At 31.7% G+C, this 20,249-nt stretch overlaps 1 protein-coding gene across 1 annotated transcript; it reads right to left on the bottom strand.

Moving 5' to 3' along the window:
• Positions 1-7,501: 7,501 nt before the first annotated feature.
• On the bottom strand, positions 7,502-9,136 carry LOC129295375 (probable E3 ubiquitin-protein ligase ARI2). Its single transcript, XM_054933888.1, has one exon. It carries the CDS (start codon positions 9,134-9,136, stop codon positions 7,502-7,504), a length of 1,635 nt encoding a protein of 544 aa, XP_054789863.1.
• Between the last annotated feature and the right edge of the window lie 11,113 nt (positions 9,137-20,249).

Genomic DNA, 20,249 nt, shown 5'->3' with positions numbered 1-20,249 from the left:
AGGAAGGCAAGTTACAACAACTTGAAGTAAAGAGAATCCCTTCCCTTGAAATAAGATTAATGGCCTTAAGAGAATTACTCACTCTCATGTGTTATTGAATGAAGTCATAAGAGAAAGAAAGAAGCCTTGGAAAAGTGCCATAATTTATTACTATGAAGAGCTTAAAATATATGCATCATAATAATAACTAATGAATACAAAATATTCTTTAAATCTTAATAGATAATATTATAGTAGAATAAATTTTCATAAATAATATGTCATAACACTTCTCGTCAAACTCGAGATCTTAGGTTTGTAACAACTTGTATTGCTTGATTTGAAAAATGAATTTGAATATATCATAACACTCCCCCTCAAACATAAGATGCCTTTAAGTTTGTAACAACATGTATTGCTTAATCTGAAGAATGTATGATAGAGAGATGCCTCTAAAAGAGCAAATATAATCTTGGGGTGATTCTCTTATGCATTAACCATAAATCATTATTAAACAAAATCTTGGAGTGATTTTTGAAGGAGATAAATTCGTGATCAAAAAACTTAGAAGATTCTAAAGGATGAATTAGTTAGCGAAAAGCTTCAAGAGTGATTTTCAAAAGAATGTATCACTGGGCAAAAGACTCAAGAGTGATTCTCAAAGGAATGAAAACATGAGAGTCAAGAGTGATTCTCAGAGGAATGAATGATTTGGTGAAAAACTTGGGAGTAATTCTTAGAGGAATGAATGAATGAATGGGTGGATAAGTGATTTTTGAAGGAATAAATCACTGGGAAAAAAACTCAAGAATAATTTTTGAAGGAATGAATTACTAGGCAAAAAACTTGAAAGTGATTCTAGGAGGAATGAATCACTGGATAGAAAAGTTAGAATGATTCTCGGAGCAATGAATCACTAGTTGGAAAACTCAGGAGTGATTCTTAACGAAACGAATCACTAAGCTAAAAGAAGAAAACTAAGAGTTATTCTTGCACAAATGAGAAAGAAACTAAGAGAAAGGTTATAAGAGAAAGAAAGGAGACTTAAAAAGTGTTGTACTTTATTGATACAAAGACAATATATGGAACATTATAATAATAACTGATGAATATCCCAATAATGACTAATGAATACAAAATATTCTTTAAACCTCAATAGAATAAATCTCAATAGATAATATCTCAACAAACTAAATCTCTATATACATATATAGATAATATATCATAACAGTTATGATTTGATCATCTCATCATTCTAAGCCACAATCAAGGGCTCTTTTATCTGAGACCAATGCTCCCACACCAAAAATTAGTGCATCTCCTCCTTTCACCTTTTTCCTACTCTGATTCAACTTAACACTTAGCAACCCCTCCTTCTATATTGCAATTGTAATATCCTAGAAAAATTTAACCCTAACTAATTGAGTTTAATTATGACAATTGAGTGATTTAATGTGATATGTGTCTCGAGAGGTCTAATAAGTATATTTGATTATAATTTCAGCTTGAAATGCAGGTCTGAAGTGAAATCAGGTCACCTGGGCATTGAAAAGGTGAGAAAAACTTGAAGGGATTATCTTTGTGCCATATGCCTTGGTATGTAGCACATCCACCGTGGTGCATAGATGATAAATGAAGAAGGAGGACCTCTCTGTAGCTTGCACTGTGGTGCGTGTAGCGTGCACGTCAACGTATGGCCAAAATTTTTGATAAGTGGCTCGCAAACTGAGACAAAAATCAGAAAAGGAAAATGAAGAAGCTCATTCTTGCTCTGCTAGCTTTTGCCACATTGATAGTTTAAGAGTATTTTAGTACTAAAAAACACCTAAGGTAAGTGCCCTACACTGTTTTCCTCTCTCTCTCTTCCATTATTATGAGGATTAAAGTTAATGTTTAAGATAGAATGATGAATTTCGATCTATATAGGTTATAGGTCTAAACCTATTAACTTAGATAGAGTTAATGAGAGTTATTTAGGTTGTTTGAACTTTGGATTGATGATTTTATGAGCTTTTGGTTGGTAAGCTTCATTAATGTCCAAAAATAAGGCATTAAATATGAGTTATGGGGATGGTTGAGGTATTAATGGCAATGTAGGATCTTAATGAAGCTGTATAGTGTTAAAGAAAGTTAATACACCTTATGGGTAGGCCTAAATGTAAGAAATATAGGCATTAGGTATTTTAGATGTGGGAAATGAGAGTTTAAAGTATATTTGTAACAATGTTAATTGAGGTTGAATTTGATTAATTATAGATTAATCATTCGAGTATCACGTTTGGCTTAAGAAGCAAGTTTAGAAGCTAATTGTTAAGGGGTAAACCTTTAACTTTTCAAAGATTTGAGGTAACTGGAGAAATTCAACTTTAGGTATTTATTTGTTAATTGAGTGTTAATTATGAAAATGTGCATATTTGCATGTATGATTTGATTGTGAACATGAAAGCATGTCATGAGCCTTGATATTTGGTTGAATTGTGAATGTGTATAGATCTTGTTTTGAATTGAAATGTAGAGCTAATTCAAAACATCTTGCAAGTTATGAGATATAACTAAAATAAGAAGCATGTGATATGGATGTGATGATATCATGATTGTATTAATATATGAGTACTGCATGTGTTGTTAAATGAGGAATGGGAACATGTTTTGAGGTTAAAAATTGAAATGGATAATGATTGTGAGAAAATAATATTGATGCTCACTTAGATAGCACATTGACGTAAGCTTAATATGTTGATATTGAAATTGTGAAATGAGTAAGCATTATACATTTCATGATCTATTAGCGAGAGTTCACCTAAAGAGAGGAGTAGTTATAATCCATATGTTATTTTTGACTGCTTTTCGATGTATAAGGGTATAACGTTGTCTCATAATTTTTTGAGGACTTAGAACCTAGTTATCTCCACCAGTTTATCGAGGAGGTTAGCTTATGGTATACGACACCCAAGAGATTCGAGAGTGGGGGAAACAGTGGTCTGAAAGTGAGTTATGTGATCTTTGGTCGAGTCACACCTCACTATTAGTGAGATTGGGTAGTTCAGTCACATGAACAGAGCTCTATTCAATATTATAGCCTATGGTTTCAGTCGAAAGATATAAGGAGGGTATAAGGTGGTTGATCATGCATATATGTCTACTCGACGTGTCACATGATTATTAAGTTTGTGATAAGTTGTGGTTGCAAGTGTGCTATTGTCAAATAGTTATTTGTGTTGTAACAATGTGCATGGGATTAATTATTTATGTCATTGTCATATATCTGTGTGTCTTGTGAAAATGTACTCCGTAATTGAGATGAGATATCTAAAAGTGAAATGAATTGTGGAATTATAGCTTGTATTATATGTAATTGAATGTGTTTGAGTAATCAACTCACTTTATGTGTTTTAATAATTGATATACAACTACATAGGGTAGGTGTGCCTTGATTACTAAGTGGCTAGACTCACCTTTCATTTCAATATTTTTTAGGCTCTAGCTTAGGTGTAGAAAGAGAAAAGCTTCTAGAGGCTTAGGAATCTAGGGTTCCTACTGTAAGGCCTCACATTCTTAATTATTTTGTGTAATTTGTGTAATAGATAAGTATATTGCCAATTAAGATGCATTTTGTTTACACTTGCACTATGTAGCTTTTTATAATGTCTGAAATGTATTTTAGGCCCTAAGATGTTTATAATAACTTGTAAATATTTATAGTGCCAAAATACTAGTGTAAGTGTAATAAGGTTAACTTAAAACATGATATGGATGGTATATTGTGAAATGCAATGCCAAAACCTCCCCTTTTTGTTTTTGGTATTAGGGGGTTAAGGAGTGAAAATTTGATATGGTAGTGTATATGTGTATCTAAAGTGTTGTGCAAGTAGTTCTGAGTCCAATGAGTATGGTCTAGGTGTTAAGAATGACTTTTGGTACTTGTGTGGGGTTTTGGACATTCTTTTGGTTATGAAAGTGAGAAAATGTTGTGAAATGAATGAGTGTCCAACTTCCTTATGTGATTTAATTTGGAAGTAAAATTAGTGCCATTAGCTATTCTATAAAAAGAAATTTTCGTAAATACCTAAATCATCTCATTCAGACATTGAATGAAGAAATGGGGCTTGCTGGAAGTCGCCTAGAATTGCAGTCATGTGATAGTAAAATTTGCTATCATAAACAAGCAACAAGCGTCGCATTATGCACTAGCCACAATGCACTGCTCTGTTTTTCAAATTGTGTTAGAGTCAGTAATTCGAGTGAACTAGGCTTATTTAGGTTGGGCTCAATTTAGGCTGAACTTATTTGGATCAAGCTTAAAGTATCCTACCCCTTCTAAAAAGCCCATATAGCTAAGTTCGGCCCTAACACCTTCGGATTTCAGGCTTATTCAAGTCAGTTCGAATACCCGAAACTTTTTTAAAATATTTTTCTTTACTTTTGAACCAATTTTAATTTTTAAATAATTCTTTTAAGCATAAAATATTATTTTAACTTTGAAAGAATAAAAAAAAAATAATAACTTATAAACTTTGTACTTAAGTAATTCTGTATTGTTTTATTGTATTATGTGTAATTTATTCATGAACATTTCCTTTACTTGTGAAGTAATGTCTTAATTGTTTAAATATTTCTCTTAGGTTATATATAAATATTTTATATATTTTAATTATTATTTTATTTTAATTATGATCAAGTTGATATCAATTCAATCATGGTTAGACTACTAAATTAAAATTATTGCCTCAATTAGTTTAAAACTTTTAATAACTTTTGTGTAAACTGTACTTTTTTTAAGAATATGAAAAATTATCCATCATTATATTATATAAAATAAAATTATTTAATTATAAGTAAAATATTATTTTTTGAATTGTTTTTTCTTTAACTTTTTATATTGTTTAGCCCTTACATATAAGAAATTTTTACTATAATTTATTCGTCATTTTTAACCAAGTTTGACGTGGATGATAACTAAATAATTATTTAAAAATATTATTCTATTTATTATGTTTATCTAGTAGTAGATTTGAGAATTCGTACATGTTTAAATTTTATTTTAAAAATTATTTTTAACTCTATTTTTATTTTTATTCGTACATGTCCTAATCCATTAAGTTCTATTCTTAGAATTTTATGGTCAATGTCAAATTATTTTAATAGATTGAAAAAGGTTAGAGCTTGTACTTTGGGTCAAGCCTAATGGGCCAGCCCAAACAAATGCAAAAAATCTCAGGACTAAATTTGGGAGTTTAGAAAATCTTTACTTTGGGCTTATTCAGGTCATGCCAAGTCCAAACGCAAGTAGGCTTAGTTTGAATATCCAAATTCTTTTTTATTTTTAATAAATTAAAATTAAAATTAGATCAAAAATTGAAAATATTAATTTTTTAAGATAAAAATTAAATTGATTAAAAAAAGAAATACAAAAATAATATCTAACAATTTGGGTATTTAGACCAGCTTGAATAAGGATAAATGCTTGAGTTGTTAGGGTCGAGCTTAGTTATATGGTCTCTTTTATAAAGCTAATGGGTATACATATACTATTGTTGACTTAAGAATACCAAAAGCTTATAAAGAAAAACATTTATAAGTATTTTTGCATCTTATCTTTGCTTCTTTTTCTAACAATCCACGTTAATGGACATTAGCCAAATTTAATGGAATGAGTATTATTACACTCATTATAACAAGTTCATAAGTATTCTTACACTCATTATAAATTTTTCAATTGTTGGGAGTTTTATGATTAGAAGCAATGATTTTACATGACCATTGTTTGGGAGTTATTATAAAATGAATGGAAAAGAATGGTTTAAAACCTTTTTCTTTCAATATTACCTATATGACTAAATTTTTTTAAAAATAATGCCCATTAAATAATTATAATATTTATGCAAAAAAATAGTAATAATAAGTAAAATTAACGATCAAATAAAATATTCAAGAATTAGTAATAAAAAGAGAAAGCAAGTAACATAGCTATTTAAGCAAAGACTCATGTTGCATATAAGAGGAAAACACAACAGATCATCATAATGTTGAAAGGTGAGAGAGAGAGAGAGAGAGATGGCAGGAGTGAAAAAGATATGATAGGAGGTAGGGTTATACACTATGCCTGAATGCTTGATTAGTCTAGCCCTACACGAAGCATTCGAGCACATAGGGCTAGCGATAGGGGGTCAAACCTTGCCTTCCCCAAACATGTGTGGCATTATTTTTTATTGAAAGTTATCATGAATTATATTTTTTTAGGATCTTTTAAACATTTTTTATCATTACAATTTTTTAAATCTCTTTCAAAATTTAAAATTTATTTTTATCTTATTATTATGTAAAAATAATTGGCAATTGTTGTTCATTTGAACTTTTAAAAAATTACTTTTGATTCTAATATTAGTTTTATGAAGAATATATTTTAAATAATAATTATTATTATTATTTCAAGAAAAAAATTTTATATGTATTTTTTAAAATTATTTGCAAAAATATTTTTGAATCAATCAGGCCAATTTGGTGCCCAATTGCACATTGAACTGGGTAATGGGTAGAGGTGATGCCTGATCCAACCCTGCCCATGTGCAACCCTAACAGGAGGCGAGATAGATGGCTGAAGAATGAAAATAACATATGCAATTTTTTTATTAGGATAGGAGGCTAAGGGTAATTTTGTAAATGAAATAATTATATTGTGCTACTCTACCCTTGACCCCTCAATTTGGGGGCATAAAAAATATTGAGCTATGGATGGAAAAAGAGGGCTCTAGAGGCCCTTCATTGCCATTCTATTCTTCTTTTTTTAAAAAAAAAAAAGTCGCAAATAATGGCTTAGGCCTTTTAGCCATCTCACTCCATTCCATTTCCCCCTAAAAAAATATCCCATATAGTGTTAGGGAGATTGAGTACTCCTGAAGAAAAAATTAATGGATATTTTTACTTTGTATGTAACCCGTAAAGTTATGATTCATCATTGTATACTATGAATCTCTCTCTACCTTCCTATTTTAATTTTCAATAGAGACAAAGTTGATTTTTTTTTTTGTTTTAAGTCTTATTTAATGAATGAACTGAAATTTTTTTATTCTAATAAGGTAGTTAAAAGCTTCTAATACTAGGGATTAGAAGGAATACAAAACTAGGGAAGGTATAGGAATAAAAGCAAATAGATTATATTCAGCAACAATAGTGGTAAGAAAAATAATTTGGAATTTTTTTACATGAATAAATCATAGAAATACGCCCATATTGTAAAGCAAACCACTTGTGGCATATGTATCTTTTCTCTTAATAATATGGCAAGCAAAAGCTTGGGAAAGGAAAGTACCAGTAATTAAAAGAAAAAAAACCAAAACACGCAGTTCAGAACATGAAGGGTACATTCAGGGGGGAATCGGCAGGAGGGTAGTGCCAGGATCACTTGTGGCACATGTCAAACAAATTAAAATGAATGATTAGATCAAATACATGAAATTTTAATTAATTTGTTAAAGCTTACTACGTAAGCTGCTGTTTCACCAGTGTTAATATCTATTGGCTTTCATGATGAACAAGCTGAAAGTTTAGATGCTCTCTCTATGCCCTTTGATCTGTAAGGAGCAATCCTGTGATGATGATGATGAAGAGAACCCAACAAATCATTTTCAATACACTCAAACATCTTCTGGCACAGATTATCAACAACAATTGAGAGGTTAGTGACTTGATTCCTTATTTCCATAACTTTGTCATTTTCAAACCGATCAAACCGTTCCTCAAGAAACTTTGATAGCCTCTCAATATTTGCCTCTAGTTGCTGCTGCTGATCTTCAAACAAGTTCTGCTTTATTTCCCTTTCCTCTTCTGACATCAACTCATTAAACATCTCACCTCCAAACATAAAATACGCAAATGGATACGAATGACATAGCACCCGCCTTGATCTAAAGAGTCGTGTGAGTCCATCTTTGACCACCCAGCTATAATCTCTGAGTGGCGCATTAGAATCATTCATATTCCTCTCCTCTAAAACATCAACCTTGTCTTGCATAGTCTCTTTTAACTTACTTTCAAGCTTCAATGAGTCTGTGTGAGCTTTGTATCTGTCATGATAATGTATGTATCGATACAGCTTTTGCTTTGCAAGTTCAGCTATTTTCTCTTGTGGCTGGTAGCGTCCACAACTATGGCCTGTTATAGTTGACCAAGTATGATCACGGCCTGTGGCCGCACCACAAAGCCAACAAAATGGTTGACCACAGACACAACTAACCAAGTTGCAGCCACCATTTTTCTCAACTGGTTTGCTGCATTTAGGGCAAGGCTTTGTATGAGCTGTGATCCAATTCACAGTTGCTGACTCGTCCTTGCACTTGTTAGACCATATCTCCCACATCAAGCAAGAACACGGCGAATGAGCCTCCGATGAACAACCGAAACAAAACTGAAGACCACAACAACATTCAACTTCACATAGTTCGTCTTCTTGATCATCAACACGTATTGCGTTACCACAATGAGGAACGCTAGGGCACCACTTGACTCTCTTGTTGTCTTCAATGTAAGATTCAATAAGAAACCGATCGAATTTCTCCGCTGTTCCGGTATGCTCTTTGTAGAGCAGATTTCTCACGACAGATTCGTCGCAAATTGCGTTACATTTGTGTGCCATGCACCTGATGTGCTTACTTTGGCCGTCGTTTATCTTGACAATGAAGTGAGATGTCCAGCAATCATTGCAGAAACTGTGACCACAATCCATTCTTGTTATTTCATTAATGGGAACATCCTCTATACAGATCTCACAAGAGACTGATGAAGAAGAAAATGATGGATCAGAATTCGAACCAGGTTCGAATTCATAACACGTAACACCAGCTTCAGTGAACATGGCGGATTTTCCTTTCTCTACATACTCTGCAAAAAGCTTCTCAACATCCCAACGATGATGAATAAGAAGAACACGAGCGTGGTGCTCTCTCAGTGAAAGCATTTCCATTACTCGGCGCAAATCTTCTTTCTGCACGGCGACAAGTGATTCTCTTGTGATCACCAGAGCTGTGGGACCATTATACGTTGTGACCGGCGATCCGATGTCTAGTTCGTCGTCGTTGAAGCCTTCGTCGTTGTACTCTTCGTCAATGGAACCCTGATCGGAGCAATTGTAATCGTCATCGCTGCACCAATAGTCGTCCATCGCCTCCGCACAAGAGCTTGACATAGTAAGGGATTAGGGTTTATAAAACTTAAGTAAAAGGTGAAGAAATTAAAGGGTTTTTAGGTATAGATACGTTGGAATCGAATCGATCAAGAATAAATCGAATACGCTCAGTAGATCAGTCAAAAGGTAAAAGGAATTCGATAGGCGAGATATTGAAGAAAGCCTATTGGGATTAGCTAGTGGTCTAAAAACAGCAATTGATCAGTAATTTTCGCTGATTAGTTGGGAAAGTGATAAGAGATATGGATCAAGTCAATTTTTAATTTTAAAATTATTTTTAAGATTTAAGATTTAGGGTATAAAGAAATAATTTTATGTTTTGAAATTTTTAAAGTCGATAATCTTCAATAACAATTAATTTAATCTATCTTTAAGTATTATTATTATTATTATAAGAATAAAAATACATATTATTTCATGCATAAAAGAGATACACTTCTTTTCGGATTCAGTTTTATATTTTATAAACCATAAATGAAAAAAATGTAGTTATATTTCTTTTTTCTATCTAACACTTTCCTGGTTGCATACATGTATTACTCACGTATCATGTTTCTAATATTTAATAAAATCAATTTGACTTGACTTAATTAGTTTATTTCATTTTTTATATTTGATGCTACATTAATACACTTTTTTTTTTTGCGAGAATACACATAAAAAATAATCTTGCGTATATTTAAAATATCAATCAAATCGATATATTATTTTGTTGAATTTTGTTTCAGATTCACAAATGTAAACCTAATAATATATCATTCTTACGCTTGTCAAATCTTCTTTCTATTACTAAACTACTATTACTGCTATTATTATTAAATTTCATAGTTATCATATGCAGTTAAGAATTAACATAAAATAATGTAATATTTATACATGTCAATAATTGAAAAATAAAATTGACTAAATAATTATTTTATTTATATGTAAATCCAAAAATAAATATACACCGAAGCTAATAACTGCAAAATCTTTGTTAAAAATTCTACAAATAAATATAGATAAATTGCTATGTTCCAAAATTATATAAATTCATAAATCATTTTTCCGTATAACAATTATGTGTTTTGGGTATCAGGTTTGGCTATTGGTTTGTGTCTTTGAGATTAGATTTGGACTAAATTTTTAGAAACACACACGTATTTAAACTAAAAATGTGGTTACAACATGCATATCTTCTAAATAAAATAAATTAGTTTTAAGTTTTTTTTCATCTACATTTAAATATTTAAAATTCAAATCATTATAAAATATATAGATTAGAATTTCAAAAATTTAAATTTATATTTTTTATGGAAAAAAATTTAAATTTAGATGAAGTACCGTAAAATACAATATCATTATATCCTCCAAGAGGAAAAATATCTAATTCAATTATTTGTTTAATTCAAAATCACATATCTTTATCTATAAATGTTATAGATAAATATAAATTCTTACTTTAATTTTAGTAAATTCTTAGTTTAAGTAATATCATTTGTAACACTCTAAATTTTAAATGGGATTTCCTTGTAAAAAGGTAATTAATTACAAAACTCAACCTTGCAAATACCTATCATGAAAGAAAAATGTCTATCATGGTAATAAGGAGTAAAATTTATTTTTTTAACCCTGCCAAAATAGAAAAGAGTCTAACATAACAATTAATAATTAAAGTAACTTTTAAAAGACATACGATGGTAAGATAAAGGATTTTTCAAACAATAAATTCATTTTCAAGTCAACTAACATGGTAGAAACAATTAAACATATTAAAATAGACCTACCATGGTAACTTAGGAAGGAACTAAATTAATTCAAGTATACCAATGGGATTCCATGTAAAAGAAGTGTTTAAAATCCAATTTAATTTTATAAATCCTAAATAATAGTGAAGCATGGTTCCTATGGGTTAATTGTCCAAAAAAAAAATTAAAAAGGGTAAAAGTGTCAAAAAAATTTCCTAATGAACTATTTTATGAAACAAGGACAATTTTGTAATTTTTGAGCCATTCACCATGGCTAACTTGCCATGCACCGTATAATGTCCCTCCTGATATTATCAAATTATAACAAACATTCCATATAAGGTAACTAGAGATACTTAGAATCTCTAAACTGCAATAAATCTCATATAACAAATATATATATATATATATATATATTTAATATTTTAAAAGTTTGAGATCCCTACACTCTTTGGAAAACAATTCAAATCATAAAAAAAAAAATACATATCCATGCACAATGGAAGCTTTCGGATTACATTAATGCCACATTTTGGGCAAATAGTGATTTCAGGCAATTTAGGGCATGGGCCGCGATGCACATGATGGATTTTGTTGTCATGACAATTCAATAGATGCAAACTTTTAACGTTTGTCATTTTATTATACATTGTTTGATTAGAGTGACTTAAGTATCAATATAAAGTGTAACAGTCACACCCCCCGAGCCCACTGCTGCGAGTGGTAGACTGGGCCGTGCCACCTCATGGCAACCCAGCCGACTTTCCCCATGGTAGTTTATGGGTTATTCCCCGCACCCACTGCGCTAAGGGAGCCTTCCCAGGTTCGATCCTCCAACCTCTCCTACATAGCGAAGTTGAGGCTGAACCTGGTACCATTGAGTCAAGCCGTGCCACCTCACGGCAACCCAGCCGGCTTTCCCATGGTAGTTCATGGGTTATTCCCCGCACCCACTGCACTAAGGGAGCCTTCCCAGGTTCGATCCTCCAACCTCTCCTACATAGCGAAGTTGAGGCTGAACCTGGTGCCATTGAGTCAAGTGACTCAATGGCACCAGGTTCAGCCTCAACTTCGCTATGTAGGAGAGGTTGGAGGATCGAACCTGGGAAGGCTCCCTTAGCGCAGTGGGTGCGGGGAATAACCCATGAACTACCATGGGGAAAGCCGGCTGGGTTGCCATGAGGTGGCATGGCCTAGTCCACCACTCGCAGCAGTGGGCTCGGGGGGGTGTGACTGTTACATAAAGCTTATTTGATAATCTAGCTAATGACATAGATTGCATTTCAATCCCATATTTTATTTGGAAATTAGACACCTGGATGTGATATGACTGCTTAATATCATTTTCACCTACCTAAGTGTCCCAATTTGAAATTATATATCATTAGCCACTTCTAAGATCTTGACCACATCCAATAGGACATTCAACACCTAAGTAAGCAATCATATAATCAAAATCACATGTACACACATGTTTGGCCATTAAATTGCCCTTTATTACACACACTAGAGCTATTTTCGTATTTACACACATATATACACTCTTGGTTGAACTTTAAACATTTATTACTTCTAAATGTGCAAACATGCATTTGAAATAGTATCTTAGCCCTGTTATCAAAATTCACAACAAATCACACATTTTGCACATTCTAGCCTAAATTACACATATAGCTACACAAGTGCATTAGACATTATGTGTAAATGCAATCATATAAGACAACTTATATACATAACATTATTCACAACTAATCAAGTTCATTACATTAACTTTGTAGGGCTATCAGTAATCCCTATACTGTTCCTAATGTTAGAACTTATAAAATGATGACCACATGTGAGATAACATCTCAATAATCAAAATAATTTATCACTATCTATTAACAAGAATAACTATAAACAAGTAAACAAAATGATTTTACTACTTTCACAAATACTATATATAATTTTATATCCATTTTCATAAAATCATTCACATACTCGCATGATAATCTATCCACTAAACCTCTCTGCTCTCCAATTGAACTTATAGGCTTTATTAAACCAATCTTATATACATTAGTCTAAGCACACCTTTAATGGTAGAAATATTTAGCCAAAAGTATTCTATCCTACTTATATGGATTCTACCTTTCATACACACATGATAAGGGTGTCATTAACTCCTAACTGCACCCTCACAAGTACTAAGGAGTTGCCAGACTACTCGAGTAGCCATGTAGAACAATCCTAAATATTTGCTGCACTGGATTGCTCATAGTGTCAGCCCGGCTATATGAATTTTCTTTTTTAACTCAAGGTAAACTTTCACCCTATAACATGATCATGCCCTTTTTTCACACACAATACCATGTTTCAATTAGAAATTCACACAAGTATATATATATATATATATCATAGTCATTTTTAAAACTAATTTTACAATTAATCTAGTTTATAAATCAAACCCTTTCTATGTCAAGGCATGCACACACATGCAATTTTAAAACATGCCAATGATTTAAAACATGTATCACATTTTCATGTTACTTATAAACAATTAAGCTAGTTAATAAATAGAATGAATTATATAATTACCTTAAACCTTCTGTTCTTAGAAAGGGTCCCCATGGTACTTTTCAAACTTTTAGCTTCCTTTGGTTAAATTAGCATATAAGTCATGCCAATCTACACAATTTAGCACCATAAGTCAATTATCAAATTGAGCAAAAATACAAAGTATCAGTTAATCGTGATTAACTACCTAATTACTTCCACCTAACCATATTAGATTCTAACTATTATCTTTAAATATTTTACCACTTTTATGAGCTCAAACACAACCACACTAATATTTTCATCCTCTAAAACTTCACAATTTAGATTAAATTAAGGCTACAGCCTTAAAGCTTAACCGTTAATTACCTAACCAGGTGCAAAACCTTAGCTTAACTCCTAAGAGTCTTTTTATTACCAAAGGGTAAGAAAAAAACCCCTTAAAACTCTTAATTCAATTTTTCTATATTTCAAAACTTATCTGGTAAGTGACAAGTTAGAAACATCCCCTCGGTAGTTGTGGATCCTTGCCTTAGTAGAAGATTACTCCTCTTCTTCTTCCTTTACGTTCCCTCTTTCTTTTCCCTTCTAATTTTCAAACTGAGCCACATCTTTAAAAGTCAAATAATGTGTCATGTGTCATGGCACATGCAGCATATACCATGGTGTGTGCACAGTGTGGAGAATCTCATCACTGCTCGCATGCTTTGCTCTGAAACACCATTCTTCCACCCAATCATATCCATTTAATAAACCGATATACCAAAATATCAATCCACCATCCAAAAATCTAATTATTTCATTAATACACTAATTTACTAATTTACCCCTAATTAATAACTAACTTTTGGATTAAAAATTCAAGATATTACACATTATGGCTAAAAAGGCATGCATTGTGGTGGAAGGTTCCTTATCAGCATATGACAAATTTGATAAAAATTTTAAAATTTAAATGTATAAAACTTTCTTTATGTAACTCCAAATTGCGTTATTCAAACACTACTACAAAAACATAAATATAAGACGCCATGAAAAATGATGATCAAATAAAAACACGTCACTTACCAGATAAGACCCGTCTTAAAAAATAAATGACGGGTCTTAAAAAACTGTCATATATTACTAGACTTTAAATGACGAGTATTAAAAAACTCCATCATTTATTTCAGCCCAACATTTCATTTATTAGAAAAAAATAAAAAATAAATTTAAACTTTAAATGACAGGTATTTTAAATACCTGTCATATAAAGTTCAAATAATATATGACGGTTATAAAAAAACCATCATATATTAGTGCCCGCCGTTTCAGATTCTTAAATTAAAAAAATAAAAAATTTTAAAACTTAAATGATGAGTGTTTTAAACACCAGTCATTTAAAGTCCAGAACTATATATGACGGGTTTGCCAAACACCCGTCATATATTCATGGCCAATGTTTGATTTTTCTTATTTAAAAAAAATAAAAAAATTTCACTTTAAATGACAGTTGTTTAAAGCAACTGTCATTTAAAGCCTTCCTTATATATGATGGGTGTTATATATTCTGAAATAAATGACAGGTATATGAATACCCATCATTTATTCTCGTTTTTATTCAGTTTTCAGGTTCACTTTTTCATTCCTGCCCGTTCGTCATCCCTGTTTTCTCTCTTCTCCACTTCTACACGAAATCAATAGAAATCTCTCAATCTACCTCCATTTTTGCCGTCAACCACCTTAGTCCCTCACTGACGTGAAAGTGCTCCTCCTACACTATCTGGTTCTCTCTCATTGGCTTCCTCTTTGTGTTCCATCCTTTCTTCTTTAAGGTACATGGGTTTGTGATTTCTATAGTTTTTCTTCATTTTCTTCCAATATGCTTAGATTTCTAGATTATGGGATTGATTTATTTAAGATTATGGATTGTTTTATTAGTTGATTTTTATTGTTTAAATATCCCCTAATTTTTTGCCCATTTTGATATTGTGGGGTGTTAAAAATTGCTAATGTTTGGTGTTTTATTGACTTGAGAATAATTGTAGATGATTTGCTTTGCCTTAGGATAATTCTTAAGATGAAAATTAGTGATCAAAATGGGATATTTGTGATGATTGTATTTTTTTATGAATTTTGACTGATTTATTTCAATAATTTTTAATTTAAATTTTGTGCATTGTTTGATCAGAGTAGTTTTATCGTTCAAAATTACATATTGAAATGTACTAGTATACCAATTTTTATTATAATTGGAGTTCTTTTAGTGACGAAAACTAACGCATGGTTTCTGTAAAAATCATTGCTATTTTATTGATATTTTTACATTTAATAAAGAATGATTTGTTCTTGGCTTGAGATTGCTAATATAGGATATGTGTAATCTTAGAATGATCAATGAGATAGAAAACATTAATTCAAAATTATGTTTATAGTGTTTTTCTTTTTTCTATGAATTTTGAACGAATTTTATATATAATTTTATAATAATTAGAGTTAATTTAAAAATGCTATTTTGTGATAATTTCATTAGTTTTGTGATTGTATATAGTTGGAATTAGTTTATTGAGTGAGATGCCAAGAATGAAAAGAGGGTTTTAGCCCGAAAAATACTTTCTTTATGTTGTTATGCTACTGAATTTTTTATCAATAGTTGAAGGAATATGTGAATGCTCATGCATTGTGACTCATGATTTATTAATTACTCTATATTATATGTAGAGTAGTCAATTTTCTTATTGATAATCTTTCTATCATTCCTTCCTCTCCATATTCATGAGTTACTGATCACATTTCCTTGAATGAATTGTCTTTTAGATTATAAAGTTATGGATAGAGAATGGATGTCTTCCAATCGATTAAGTAAAGAGTATTTGAATGGTATGAAAGAGTTTATGAAGTTTGCTCTTGAGCATGTAAAAGACCCTAGAAGAATAGTGTGCCCTTGTGTAAGATGTGGTCTTTTGAAGCAAATTAGTGCATCTAAGATGGAAGACCATTTAGTATGCTATGGAATTGATGAAAATTACAAGTGTTGGCATAAGCATGGAGAGACTAGAGGGGATGAGTCTACTAGTAATTGGGAGTATAAAGGAAGCTTTGAATCAGCTGATCATGACACAGATACTTATAAGGGTGACTGTCTTAAAGAGATGGCCAATGCAATTGAAAGGAAACTTGAAGATTGTTCTGAAATGTTAGAGATGTTAAAAAGTGATACAGAGAAGCCCTATATGCTGGTTGTACTGAATTCACAAAGTTGTCAGCAGTGTTGAAATTGTACAACTTGAAAGTAAGCAATGGATGGAGTGATAAGAGTTTTACATAAAATCTTACACTTATAAAACAACTTCTACCTGTGAACAACTAACTTCCAAGGACTATGTATGAGGTAAAACAAATGCTACGCTCAATTGGCATGAGTTATGAGAAAATACATGCCTGTCTTAATGATTGCATATTATTTAGAAATGAATATGCATCATTAATGGAGTGTCCAAAATGTAATGCTTTGCGCTATAAAGAGAATAGGAAGAGTTCAAAGAAGGCATTATGGTACTTTTCCATTATACCTAGATTTAGACGGCTGTACAGTAGTGCAAAGGATGTAAAAAATTTGACATGACATGCAGATGAATAGATCAAAGATGGGAAGCTTTGACATCTAGCTGACTCTTCTCAATGGAAAAAAATTGATCTTGATTACCTTGACTTCAGAGCAGAAGATAGAAACCTTTGCCTCATATTATCTACTGATGGAATGAATCCACACAGGCTTCAAAGTTGCAGTCACAATACATGGCCAGTTATTTTGGTAATTTACAACTTACCTCCATGGTTTATGTATGAAGTGAAAATATATGATGCTATCTATTTTAATTTTGGGGCCAAAACAGCTGGGAAATGACATAGACATATATTTGGTTCCTTTAATTAAAGATTTAAAATTGTTGTGGGAGCACGATGTTGAGGTAATATGATGGACATAGAGAGGAAAGGTTCAATTTAAGAGCATTGTTGTTTAGTACAATCAATGATTTTCTAGCATATGGTAATTTATCAGGGTATAGTATCAAAGGAAAACTCGAATGTCCTATTTGTGAAGATGGCACACATTCAGTGAGATTAGAATATGGGATGAAGAATGTCTATCTCGGATATCGTAGACGGTTGCATCCTAATCATTATTATCGACGCCTAAAAAAAGCTTTCAATGGAAATTCAAAAAAAAGTAAGGCACCTTTACCACTGATAGGTGAGCAACATTTTGACAAGGTGAAGAATTTGAATATCGAGTTTGGCAAACCTTTTGCAAAGCATCTTGAGACATATGGGTGGAAGAAAAGGTTTATTTTTTTACCTACCATATTGGCAATCTTTATATGTGAGACATTTTCTTGATGTGATGCACATTGAGAAAAATGTGTGTGACAGTTTGATTGGCATATTACTTCATATTCTGGGAAAGACTAAAGATGGCATCAAGGCAAGACTTGATATGATTTCTATGCGGATAAGGGAAGAGTTGGCTCCGTAAGAGAAGGGAAGTCACACATTTCTTCGTGCAGCGACTCATACATTGTCTAGAAGATAAAAGAAGGCTTTTTGTGAGTTGTTTGCTACTGTTAAAGTTCCAGAGGGGTATTTTTCAAATATTAAAGGCCTTGTGTTATTAAAGGATTTGAAGTTAAAGGGTTTAAAGTTGCATGATTGCCATGTGTTGATGAAAAATTTTATTCCAGTGGCTATATGTTTTATTTTACCTAATACAGTTTAAGCCACGATTACAAAATTGTGTTTCTTTTTTAAGTCTATGTGTAGTAAAGTGATTGACCTAATAAAATTGCCAAGATTGCAAAGCCGAATTGTGTTAATCTTGTGTGTACTTGAAATGTATTTTTCACTTGCCTTCTTTAATATAATGGTGCACCTCACTATTCATCTAGTTAGATAGATACAAATGTATGGCCCAGTTTTCTTGAGATGGATGTATCCATTTGAGCGTTACATGAAGATACTAAAAGGATATGTGAAAAATCAGAGTCGACCCGAAAGTTGTATAGTTGAATGATACATTTATGAGGAGGCAGTTGATTTTATATTGAGTACTTATCAAATGTCAACCATATTGGTCTTTTAACTTCTCAGCATGATAGTAGAACTGATGGAGAAGGAATTATGGGCAATAAAGTAGTTACAATGTCTAACTTGCAATGGGAACAAGCATATTTATATGTATTACACACTCTGTCAAGGTTGAGGAGTATGTAGAGATGCACATGGCTGAGCTTAAGTGGGATAACCCTAATAGATTGGAGATTTGGTATGAAAACAAGCATAATAAGAGTTTTACAGCTTGGTTGAAATAATACATTTTTGAGAAGTTGATTGCCGATCCTGATTCAGTTTTTGCAAAATTAAAATGGTTGGCAAGAGGTCCAGATAAACAAGTTCTTTCCTTCATTGGCTATCTCATTAATTGGTACACGTTTTATACTAAAGAGCAAGATGATCGGAGTATAATGTAAAATAGTGGTGTAACTCTTATAGCCTAAACAATGCATATATCTAGTGCTAAAGACAAAAATCTCTTGTACGCAAAAATGTCATACTTTAAGGTAATTGAGCACATTTGAGAGTTAGATTACATCAAATTTTAAGTTTCAATTTTTGGTTGTAAGTGGGTTGATCAAAAAATGGTCTTAAAGTTGATGACTTGGGGTTCTTAATGGTGGATCTTAATAGAGAAGGTTATAAAGATGAGCCTTTTATTTTGGCTTCACAAGCTCACCAAGTGTTTTTTGTTCTTGATTTGGCTAAAGTAAATTGGTCTATTACTTTATTAAGTAGTAAAATAAATGAAGATATGAATAATTCTACAGTTGAAGATGATCCCTTTATGGGGATATTATTTGAAAGTTACTTTATTGAGGATGAAGCCTTTTATATGAAAAATGATCACAATGAAGGTATTTGGATTTCAAAAAAAAAAAAAAGAGGTAGAAGCATTCAAGCAAAGAAGGAGAGCAAAGATAAGGAACATGCAATAAAAAGAAAAAGAACAATTTAAACTTGTAGGTTACTTGTTTTGTGTGATTTGAAAATTTATTGTTATTTATTACATGTTATATTTGTTTGTAATGTGTGATTTACATTAAACCTATAATTACTTATTATGTGCTTTATTTTTTTATATTGTATTTATTATTTATTTTGATTTTCTACTTTTGTAAGTAACTAGTTTCTCAAAGGAGTGCTGGTCTTAGTGGAACTAATAGTGTTGATCTTAGCGTTGAGATGAATGACCAACAAATTCAACAAGAAGCCAATCAAATAACTAGAGGATTGATATTGATGACTGAGGTGAATAGAAGAAGGCCTGCTGGACAGAAATATGAAATTGAATAGAATTTCAAAGGTCAACCTATCAAGATCAATAGAAATAAATCATCAGCTACATAGGGGTTGTGGCGAAAGCAAATGTGCCAATTGCATTAGGCACTGAAGTGATATTAGTCCAGCTACTAAAAATTATATTTGGGAGCAAGTAGAGGTAAAATACTTTACTTACATCGTTGTACTTAATGAAATTACTTGACTGAAAATCTAATTAATTGTTTTTGTTTACAGTCAGCATTTGCATTGATACTTATCGAATGAAATTTGCCATCCAACAAGCTGGAAAGGCAATGCGAACATTTCGATATTTTGTGGGAGCAAAATACATTAAAAAATTAGGAGGAAACATTATTGCTGAGGTCCTCAACTTGATAAGGCCATTAGTTTCACAAGAATAGTAGGATGAATTTGTTGCTCAACGTCTTGAGGGACAATTTCAAGTAAGAATA

This window comes from Prosopis cineraria, unplaced genomic scaffold (genome assembly GCF_029017545.1).
Source record: "Prosopis cineraria cultivar Desert tree isolate PC_DT_omini unplaced genomic scaffold, ASM2901754v1 PC100, whole genome shotgun sequence".
Lineage (NCBI taxonomy): Eukaryota > Viridiplantae > Streptophyta > Magnoliopsida > Fabales > Fabaceae > Prosopis > Prosopis cineraria.
Note: the sequence above shows the minus strand (reverse complement) of the source record. Positions and strands in the feature narration are given on the sequence as shown.

Bases quoted from the DNA above. Each gene is read 5' to 3' on its own strand.
- LOC129295375 (XM_054933888.1), bottom strand. From the start codon at position 9,136: ATGGACGACTATTGGTGCAGCGATGACGATTACAATTGCTCCGATCAG.